The sequence below is a fragment of the Mus pahari genome, chromosome 10 (genome assembly GCF_900095145.1).
Source record: "Mus pahari chromosome 10, PAHARI_EIJ_v1.1, whole genome shotgun sequence".
Classification (NCBI taxonomy): Eukaryota; Metazoa; Chordata; class Mammalia; order Rodentia; family Muridae; genus Mus; species Mus pahari.
Window position 1 is genome coordinate 95,827,711 of NC_034599.1, and position 11,457 is coordinate 95,839,167.

Genomic DNA, 11,457 nt, shown 5'->3' on the forward strand with positions numbered 1-11,457 from the left:
CAGATAACTTTATTTTAAATAAAACTATGAGAAGAATTAATCAAATATCCTTAGTGGGCACAACAGATGTCAGTTCTTTAAAGGTATCTTATTCTATCTCTAGTTGAGTGACTGGTAAATAACAACTCCACTTTTACTAACATTGAAGTTTGCATTATATGGAATTAATCACAATAGCAATTTGATAGCCGTGACTTAAAGATAATAATCAATAAACATGAATAAAATGAGGATTGAGAAAAACAAAAACTTGCCAGGCAGTGGTGATGCATGCCTTTAATCCCAGCACTTGGGAGGCAGAGGCAGGCAGATTTCTGAGTTCGAGGCCAGCCTGGTCTACAGAGTGAGTTCCAGGACAGCCAGGGCTACACAGAGAAACCCTGTCTCGAAAAACCAAAAAAAAGAAAAAGAAAGAAAGAAAAAACAAAAACTCAATTTGTTCTTTCCCAGTCTAATAGCTGTAATTAGGTTACAGCAATGTATCATAGCCTTTAAGAACATAGAGCTTTTTCAGTCAGGTTAAACCCTGATCCCTATCCTACCCCAAGCCCTCGAGAAGGCTCCACTGTCCGACTTTGGTTAGTAGCTTCTTGCAAATGACAAAAGAGATTTCATTCTGTGGGGTGTAGGGCCCTCCTTGAAAGCCTCAGTAGAGCTGTTACTCAGAGCAAAACCATTGACAATAGTGTACCTGACAGCTGGGATTTTAGGGGACAAAGAAAATGCCAATGCTTTAAAAATAAAATAAAATAAAGGTTTAAAAATGAAGGTTTAGTCTGGAGAGATGGCTCAACAGTTAAGAGCCCTTATTGTTCTTCCAGGGGACCTAAGTTCAATTCCCAGCAACCACATGACAGCTCACGACCATCTGTAACAGGTTCCAATGCCCTCTTCTGGTGTGTTTGGAGACAGCAACAGTATACTCATATACATCAAATGAATAAAAACAAACAAACATCTCCTTTTAGCTCTTTGAACTTACCCAGCCTGTTCTGGAGTGCATCCTAGAGATGAGTATGTTATACCACAGATAACATACACACCCGATAAGCCCCCGACTGCAGATAGTAGAGGTGGCTAACACACTCACCACCCTCTCTCTGTTCCTTCCTTCTTGTAGTCTTGATTTAAAGGAAAAGGTGAAGGAGCTGGCTATGTCATAAGAACACATCCTAAATTCAGTGTCTATTTAGTTTTTACTGAAATCAGTAGTTTTTAAAGTTCCTATCGCTATACTAAAAAAACCATTTCTTTAGCCACAAAGACACGACTTTCCATTATGATGCATACCAATGCAGTGAGTCTTTCCAATCAAACTATCTGTACTCCCTGGTTGAGGCTCCTTAGCCAAAGTGCTCAAGCTGCCATGGAGATGAGCAGTGGGCTCAGACAGAAGCTGAGTCAGAAAGACAGATGACAGAAGCAGAAAGAAATGGGAAAAAGGAGACAGAGGACAAAGGTCAGGGGAGAGCAGGGTGGGGACAAAGATTAGGAGATGGAAGACAGTATGGAAGAAGGGTGAGGGTGATAGGAGGAGACGAGGAATCTGAGTGGTTTAGATGCTGAAGAGGCTAAGCCACAAGTAGAGGAAGAGGCTTACACAAAAAGACTAGCAGAGAGAATCCAGTAAGACAGAAAGAGCATGGCAGTAAATCAGATTCAGTCAATACCCATGCATTGGACAGCTTAAGCCTACCTGGATTATCTCTGACTGTTCAGCCAGAGCCTTCCTCTGTGCTTCCAGAGAAGATACCTGTTGCTGATAAATCAGACGCTGCTTCTCCCAGTCCAGAGACTTCTGTCGGAATTCCTGGGGAGGCAAGTAAAGTACTTAACATCTAAGTGCTCTCAGGCTGAGACTTTCACAGCGTCCTACTCCCTGGGCACCCTTCTCTCAGCAGGAGCCCATTACTCATGCAGCTGTAGCTGACTATGCTGCAAAGGAGTACTGAATCCTGCTCACACTGTGCCTCTGGATGTCTGTCTTTCTAAATGTAACACCTTAGTGGCGAAGAGGAAAACACGGCCATGACAGTGGGCTCAAGAGCATTGTAGAAGATCTGCTGCCACCTATGGGCTGTTACCATTTTGTATTTCTCAGAAAAGTGATGCTAAAATATATATATATGTGTGTGTGTGTGTGTGTGTATATACATATACACATATATACATACATACACAACACACACATACACACACAACATACACGCACAACACACACACACACTTGTGAAATAACATAACCAGGGAAGTAAATAATCTCTTCAATGAAAAATTTAAAACACTAAAGAAAGAAATGGAAGAAGACCAAGGATGGAAAGGCTTGTCATGCTCATGGATTGGCAGAAATAGTGTGAAAATGACTATACATAAATTTCATAAAGATAAGAACTGAGGAATGTCAACAGGAGTAAGTGGATGAGACAAGGAGATCAAAACAGCTATGAAGAAAAGACTCTAGGAAACTCCAAGGCCAGAGTGTGATCAGCACTATGTCTGTGGACGAAAGTCTCAAAGTTTATCTTAAAGATAATGAGAATCTGAATCCAGAGTCAGTGAAGTAACCTGGACTAGAGGATGGCTAATGAGGTTCTGTGCTCATGGTTGGTGGTGTAGGCTGGTGATAAAAACGTGTGGGAGCACCAGGCAGTGGTGGCGCACACCTTTAATCCCAGCACTTCGGAGGCAGAGGCAGGCGGATTTCTGAGTTCGAGACCAGCCTGGTCGACAGAATGAGTTCCAGGACAGCCAGGGCTACACAGAGAAACCCTGTCTCGAAAACAAACAAACAAACAAACAAACAAAAAAGAATGTGCGGGAGTTGGAAGGCTAGAGGAGAAGCAGTATCTGTGTGGTCCTCTGATTCTAAGTTCTAACTCTATAAAAATACTGAAATATAAAAAGAATATTAAACATAAAAATTACAGTTCCAGAAAGTAAAGTATTGTGGTTGTTTGAATAGGTTTGGCCCCCAGAGACTCATGTGTTTGAATGCTTGGTCCATGTGGAGTGACACTATTGGGAGATAGGACCTTGTTGGAGTAGGTGTGGCCTTGCTGGAAGAAGTACGTCACTGTGGGGGTTAGGCTTTGAAGTCTCCTATGCTCAAGCTTCATCCAGTGTAGAAGTCCAATGTCCTGCTTCCTGCAGCTCAAGATGTAGAACTCTCGGCTCCTGCAGTACCACATCTGCCTACATGCCGTCATGCTTTCTACCATGATGATAATGGACTTAAACCTCTGAATCTATAAGCCAACCCCAACAAATGTTTCCCTTTATAAGAGTTGCCTTGGTCAGGGTGTCTCTTCACAGCAATGAAACCCTAACTAAAACAAGTATATAAAGTAGCATTTCTATATGACAGATCACTCATAGAACATTTTTAAGCAGTCACACAATGATATTGAACAGTTTCTCAATTAGGTAAAGTACAGATTCCTAGGTCTCATGCCTACTACTGGATCAGACTCTGAAGTCCCAAAACATCCTGTGTGGGGCATTGGGCTATGCACAGACAGCCTGGTTTCCAGTTGAGGTTAGATGTTGAGCCCCAGGACCTGGTGGTGATAATTCACCTACATGGGACGGAAGGAGTTCTCTCATGTGTCCTGGGACCCTGGCTCCTGTCAAAGTTACCACCCCCCTCAGCCCCCACAAGAGAAGCGTGGCTAGTAGTCACGCAGGCAATGTCCCAAGCTTCTGACCTTCAGGCTAAACTCCTCCCCAGTTACCTAGCAACAGTGAAGATAGCAGCATACCATAAGAAGGGCTGCTTAGCCCCTCTTCACTCTCGCACTCCTCTTTTGCTCTCTTGCTCTCACTCCCTCTCACTCTCTCCCTCTTACTCTCTGGTCTTTCTTCTCTCTCCTTTTCCCCTTTCTCTCCTCTTATCCATGGCCAGTCTCTCTCGCTCTTTTACCTTTTCTCGTTCCCCCTGCCTTTCTATAATAAAGCTCTAAAACCATAAACTGTCTCTGTTCTTCAAGGCCCCTTGTGCAGACTCTCACCTGTGTGGGAACCTCTCCCCTAAGCCCTGTCTCCCATAACCCCGGGGCTACAAGGTGTCACCCTGGAGCACCCTGGTTTCGGGGGCTGCCCCTTGTCCACCCCCCACCACCCTGTCAAGTGGGGTCAATGGCTTAGATGCCCACCCAGGGCTGAGTGGAAAGTGTCTGGCAGCCCTTCCTTGTCCGCCTGCCCAGAGCATAGGAGGAGCTCTGGCTTGGAGCGGGCTATCCTCCCTCCCCCTCTTTCCCCTGCCCCTTTTAGTTCCCACAATCCTGAGTGACTGTTTCTATGTACTGGAGAAGAGAGGGGACTCAATGCCTCCTATCAGCAATCATGGAGTTATGGAACAAAAACAAAGTCAGAGAGGGAGGCGAATCCTTTGTAACTCATGTGCTACCTAAATAGGAACTGAAAGTAAACCACCTGAAGAGCAGAGTACTCTCTACAAGGAAAAGTCAGGCATCCCACCTTCACCTACTGGGTCAGGTGTGGAGGAGACAGAGATAAGGTAGGATGCTCTAACTGATGCTGTGTTTCTCAGAATGGGAGGTACTAGGATCTTCTCCATGTACTGTCCCAGACATACTGGCTATCCCTGCTACCTCTACTGTGAATGCCAATTTCATGCTCCATCATTTTAACAATAATAACAAAAAACAAACAAAATAAAACCTCCATATATTTCCAAGTGCTCTGTATGGGAGATCTACACTCTTGAGATTAACTGATGGCTTGGAACCCCATCAGCCACAGTGTGGACCACCATCCCACACTGACTAGTTCAGTGGCAGCTCCTAAGATAGCAGGAACTGGGTCCGGGAAACAGCTCCATTAGAAATAGCATTTTCCTACATGACGGACGACTGCCTTTTCAACTGGGACTATTGCTGTAGACATACCTCTATTTTCCCAGTCAGCCTCTCAATCTCAGACCGGTCCTCTCGCAGACTTTTGGTATTTCCTCTAAACTCTCTTAGTTGCTTTTTCTGCAGCTTTTCATAGCTTCTCTTCAGTCTGCTTAACTGTGAAAACAGTTATTTAAGAGTTAGCAAATTGTAGTGGTCAGATGAATTGGGATTATACAGCAAGAGCACTGCTAAATTACACTATTGAAAATAGATAGGCAGCATGTTAGAGCTGCAAAGCAAAATAAAAGAAGACATAAAAACAACAAGGCTGGGCTACAGCTCAGCTGGTTGAACACTGACCTGGAAAGCGCTGGCCCTGGGCTGGACCAAGCTCCACAAAGACTGGTGTGGGAGTTGGTACAGGGAACACAGAACTAAGTGAAGGCAGGAGAAACAGAAGGGCAAGGCCATCTTCAATCACATGAGGAATCTGAGGTCAGCCTGGGCTACCTTATCTCAAAGTGCATATGCTTGCTTGCATGTGTATGTGAGAGAAAGAAATGAAATTTATAAAAGTAATGAAATTTCCAAGCCAGAAAAGAAAAAGTAAAATTTAGTTTCATGACAATTGTCATGCATTCATAGAAGCCCCTTCATGACCCACTCCACAGAAGAGAGGAAGCAGTGACTGTTCCCCGCTGAGCCAGTGGTTCTCAAGACATACTCCTGAGGGCACTAATGATGCACCATCAGTAAGAGACTTTGACTTAAACCAAAACAAAAGTAATTTCTCCAATATTAAAAATTAAATTGAGGGGCTGGAGAGACGGCTTAGTGGTTAAGAGCACCGACTGCTCTTCCGAAGGTCCTGAGTTCANATCCCAGCAACCACGTGGTGGCTCACAACCATCCGTGTTGAGATCTGATGCCCTCTTCTAATGCATCTGAGGACAGCTAGAGTGTACTTAGATATAATAATAAATAAATCTTTTAAAAAATTAAATTGAATATGAAAATAGAATTTTCTTTTTGCCGGGCGTGATGGCGCACGCCTTTAATCCCAGCACTCGGGAGGCAGAGGCAGGCGGATTTCTGAGTTCGAGGCCAGCCTGGTCTACAGAGTGAGTTCCAGGACAGCCAGGGCTACACAAAGAAACCCTCTCTTGAAAAACCAAAAAAATAAAATAAAATAATAAAATAATAAAAATAAAATAAAATAATCAATAAATAAATGTTCCGGTATCAAGATTTCAATATTATGTAAACAACTTTTTTTCCTCTCCGTGCTCAGTCAGCTGCTGGCCTAGGTACTAGCAAACATGCTTGGACAAGATTCTTTACCTAGATTCAAGGTCAGAAAAAAATATTTCTACCACATACTTCCCACAGACTATCACACAGGATGTGCAATTCTCAGCACTGAAATCAGAAACAAGTTGTCAACACAACAGTCAGGAGTTACAGAGAAAGAACGGCTACACTTCACAGCACACAACCAAAGACTCACTTCCTCCTGCAGCTTCAGTAACTCCTCCTTGTACTCCATGGCCATTTCTTGCTTGGTTTTCTCATGTTCTTCTATCTGCTGATGCAATATTCCAACCTAAAAGCAGGACGGTCATTAAGTATATTGCTTAATTTCCAAGTACTTGAAAAGTTGTCTTTTATTGTGTTGACTCTTAGCTTAAATCTACTTTGCTATAAAAATATACAACTTAATCTGCTGGTTATGGTGAGAGCCACCTGACTGCAGTAAAATGTCCCAGTCACTTAAGAAGAACACACTTATGATTAACTAGGTCAAGTTGATTCTGATCAGCGCTCTACCTTAAATGGCCTTTCCGTGTGCTTGTTCTAGCGACAGCAAGAGAGCTGTGTTACTTCTATAGGTTCCTTGGACATAATTTCTCCCTATCTCCTGCCTGTGCTGCTTTGTAACTTGAAGGCTGTACGGCTACTTACAGTTGGATTAAGAGTTGAGGTCTGGGACTATTCAATCTATTTTCCATTTCTATTATGACTTCTCGGGGTCATTCATAACTTTACTTAATTTCCAAATACACAGATTTTTTTCAAGGTTATCTTTTTCTAACTTGCTTCTGCTATGTTAAAAGAGTTTATCTATGATTTCAAGACTTTGCTCATGGACCAGGATAGAGTCAATTTTGGTAATCATTCAGTTTGTGCTGCAGAAGAAATGCATGCTCTGCAGTTCTCTTGTGTTGAGTTCTATAGTTATAAACTGGGTCAAGTTTGCTGATCATGCTGTTCAAATCTGTATCTTTATGACTGCTCTCCATCAGTTACTAAGAAAAATGTGTTAAAACTCTCAAGCATGACTGTGGCTTTAGTATTTCCTAGTTACAGCCCTGGTGATTTTTACATATTTATAAGGAAGGTTAAAACTGTCTTACTATATTATTTGGTCTTATTTTGAGGTTTCCTATAAGTGCAATTTGAGAAGTAGACCTCTGGGTGGATGACGAGAGTGACCTTGGAAAGCATAGTGAGGAGATGGAAGAGCCATAATGGTCTATTCCTGGGCAGACTGCGGCAGTAAGCAGCCGGAGCTGTGTCACTGGGAACCTACTAGGAAGCAGACAGATCTGTTTCTGTCTCTGTGAGCAACAGGAAGCTGCTGACTTCACCCATCCTCACCCTGCTGAGATCTGTCCTGGGAAAGTTAACTAGCTGACATGTCTAGACTTGGTGTGAACAGTTCACAAGGCCCTGAGAGAAGCAAGTGCAGTGGAATAGTAAAGACAGAGAACCATATGGTGTTTTGCCTGCGTGTATCTGTGTACCACATTGAGTGCCTGGTGCCCATGGAGGCCCGAGGAAGGTGTGTTCTGAGACTGGAACTGCAGACAGCTGTTAGCCATCACATGGGTGTTAAGAATCAAACCTGGATCCTCTGAAAGAGCAGCCAGTACTCTTAACCACTGACCTGTTTCTCTTGCCCATCAAACTGCTTTGTCTTTGCAGTCCAGTGTGGCTGTCATTTGCTGTGCTTCCTTATTGCCTCCCTGTCTCTGTGTAAGTTGTGTTCTTAAAAGATGTGCCTAGGGGCTGGAGAGATGACTCAATGGTTAGGAGCACTAGCTGCTCTTCCTGAGGTCCTGAGTTCAACTCCCAGCAACCACATGGTGGCTCACAACCATCTGTATTGAGATCCAATGTCCTCTTATGGTGTGTCTAAAAACAGCAACTGTGTACTCATATACATAAAATAAATACATAGCTCTTTAAAAAAAAAAAAAAAAACTTCAAAAAAACTTTTAAAAGATTTGCCTAAACTTTAAACTCTAGATTAGCAAATATCATTTGCAGAAATCTAAACTAATACAGCTGGTATTACTAAAGTGTTATTTGACTCTAAGTGTAAATGGCCAACCACTGGGTGATAACTTCTTAACTCTTTGAAAATTTCACACATGTATACAGTATCATCATCAACCAAATCACAATTTGTGTTGTCAGTCCTGGTAGTATGTTGGCCTTCGGGAGGGCAAATGCCATGCAGGCAAGCTTTAGGTTTAGCATTTACCCACAGTTCGTATTCTTCCCAGACTAATCTGTATAGAAACTCAGAGACAATGCTTCCACCCACACTGCTTCCTGCTTCCTTTCCAGTATTCAGTGTTCTTCTTCTTCTACAGCACCAGCTAAGTTATGAGGACTAAGTCAGGAGCTATTCTTAAACCTCCCCCCAGCACTACCAATATTAGTGGGAGGTGAGACTACAAATGATTTTATTTTCCTTTTCTCCCTTATTTTAAAAAAGGTCTGTCTGAGTGGGTTTCCTTAACTTGGCTTACAAGGCTGATGACCCTGGCCAGGACTGTGTGCATGCTTATTGGGTCCCGCCCGCCTCCACTGGCAGCTCCGTCTAAGCATTGTATTGCGCCCCTTACAGACACGCTAAGAGTTGCTCCCCCCGGACGTCCCAGAACACAGCGTCCTCGGACCGCCCACTGTCAACGCCCACTCGTCGCCCGGACCAACCACCAATGTCGTCACACCTACTCGATTGAACCCGCCTTCTGGACACAGCTCCACTGAGGACCTGACCGCGCGCCATTGTGCCATTGGGACTGAGGGACACTCAGCAGAGACAATGGGACATGCGGGAGAGGGTTGGGTTCTCCCGCGTGTAATTAATAAATAATATTCTTTCTTGCAGCTCATCTCTATTTTAGGAAGTTTAGCTCTTCAGTGCGAACCCAGTCCAAGGTGTTTTCTGCCCACGCAGACACAGCTCCGGTGTGCGTGACGCAGAGAAACATACAAATGGCACCCAATGTGGCTGACGACCCTGGCCAGGACTGTGTGCCTGCTAAGCACACTCTGTCACCGAGCTGCTTCTCCAGCCTTGATCTGTTTACCTCTGACTGTTAAAAGCAAGGGTTCAACTTTCACATTGGTTGGGGGCGGGGTGAGAATGCTGGAACTGAGCTAAGGCTTTCAGCATCCTAAGCAAGCACTCTACTGCTACACCATGTCCCTACATCTTCAACTTTGCTGTCACCTAACTTTACAAGTGAAGCCAAAACCTATACTATAAACCTGGCGATGTTAATATGGGCATGTAATATGATGAAAAAGTTATACAAAGATTTTGCAAGTCTTCTCCCATTTTCTTGTGTACTAAGGTTGCAGATGAATACCACCATGCTTTGCTGTATCACATGACCTCTGGGAATGCAAACCCAGGGTCTTAGAGTTGCACAGTAAGCACTTAACCACCAAAGCCATACCCTAGTCTCCACTGACATTTTCTTAAATAAAGTATGCATTATATGTTTCCAAAGTAAAATGGTCCTTGAAACAAATACTAATATTCTTTTTTTTTTAAGATTTATTTATTTATTATATGTAAGTACACTGTAGCTGTCTTCAGACACACCAGAAGAGGGCGTCAGATCTTGTTACAGATGGTTGTGAGCCACCATGTGGTTGCTGGGATTTGAACTACAGACCTTCAGAAGAGCAGTCGGGTGCTCTTACCCACTGAGCCATCTCACCAGCCCGAAACAAACACTAATATTCTTATACTTTCATAATAAAATGTCTTCTAAAAGAAACCATAAGAGGACTGGAGGAGTGGTTCAGTGGTTAGAAGCACAGGCTGCTCCTCTAGGGGACCCAGGTTGGATTCCCAGTACTTTACATGGCAGCTCACAACTGTCTGTAACTCCAATAGAGTCTGTGGCATCAGGCATATATATGGTGCACATATGTGTGCATGCAGGCAAAATATTCATTCACATAAAATAAATCTTAAAGAAGAGAAGAAAAGAAAAGAAAAAAGAAAAGAAAAGAAAAGAAAAGGAAATGTAAGAATTAGAATAAGGTTGGGCAGTGGTGGCACACACCTTTAATCCCAGGACTCAGGAGGCAGAGGCAGGCGGATCTCTGAGTTCTAAGCCAGCCTGGTCTACAGAGCAAGTTCCAGAACAGCCAGGGCTACACAGAGAAACCCTGTCTTGAAAACACACACACACACACACACACACACACACACGCACGCACGCACGCACAAACACCAAACAAACAAACCTAACTTGGTAAACAAATGCTTACACTTAAGAAACATGTTTAGCATAAAAGATGGATTAAGGGTTTGGACATGGGTTGCTCCAAGTGTATTATATACATGCATAAACATGGGTGTATGGAACCATGTATAATTTAAAAGCCAGAGTCAAGATAACAAGAGAAGTGAAGCAGTCGCTCTACCTCTTTGTGCTTCATGTCCAGCTGACTCCTCAGAGCCTTCAGCTCCCGATCACGGATGTCCAAACAAGTCTCCAGAGCATGTGTCTGCCCCTCCCACTCAGACTTCTTATGAGCCACCATTATATCGATCTGTTTCATGAGCTCTTGCAGTTCTGCTTCACAGGATGTCAAAAATCCCCTACAAACACCAACATACCAGTTATAGTTCATGCCCAAGCAGTTTCTCCTATTTCACAGATAAGAATATCACAGACTAAACCTATCTGGTGAACTGAAACATTACAGAAGCCAAGCCCAGGGTGCCTGGGCCTTTGCTGCTCATGCTGTCATATGCTATGCTGCTTAGCTCCACGCAATATTTTGCCCTCCTCTAATGAGTAACCTAAAACCAGGCTCACTTGCTGAAACACAGATGGATGTTTTACATCTGGCTTGCAAAGTGAGACTCGCAGAGCTACTAACCACATCTTCTGAGATATTTAAGGAATTCTTTTGGGAGAATCCAGGCAAGCCTATATTGCAGTTCTTTCAGCCAAAATGAACAGTCTTAGTAGCAAACAGGCTATATTATGCAGGAAAAAGATAACAAAGAAGAGCTGTTTCAAGAAACTCATCCTATTACTGTTATTTCTCCCAACTGTTATTTGGAACATACTGTAGCCTACCTCACTGCTCAAGCTACTGATGCCCTTCTGAGCTGAATGGGAAAACTCAAGCTAGGATAGAAGCCACAGTCCTCCCTAGTAATGCTGAGAGAAGGCAACTGATGTAGGAGGGACGCTGTAGGAGGGACGCTGTAGGAGGGACGCTGTAGGAGGGACGCTGTAGGAGGGACGCTGTAGGAGGGACGCTGTAGGAGGGA

At 43.6% G+C, this 11,457-nt stretch overlaps 1 protein-coding gene across 9 annotated transcripts in view; it reads right to left on the reverse strand.

The window, feature by feature from the left end:
* Positions 1-11,457, reverse strand: part of Cep63 (centrosomal protein 63) — a 39,917-nt gene that overhangs the window by 21,439 nt on the left and 7,021 nt on the right. For all 9 annotated transcript variants that reach the window (XM_021206480.2, XM_029543413.1, XM_029543412.1 and 6 more), the window contains 4 exons: positions 10,596-10,773; positions 6,364-6,459; positions 4,908-5,030; positions 1,697-1,810 (listed from right to left, as the gene is read on the reverse strand). In XM_021206480.2, the coding sequence (XP_021062139.1) occupies positions 1,697-1,810; positions 4,908-5,030; positions 6,364-6,459; positions 10,596-10,773 (511 nt within the window). Of the gene's footprint in view, positions 1-1,696; positions 1,811-4,907; positions 5,031-6,363; positions 6,460-10,595; positions 10,774-11,457 lie in introns of those variants that run through there.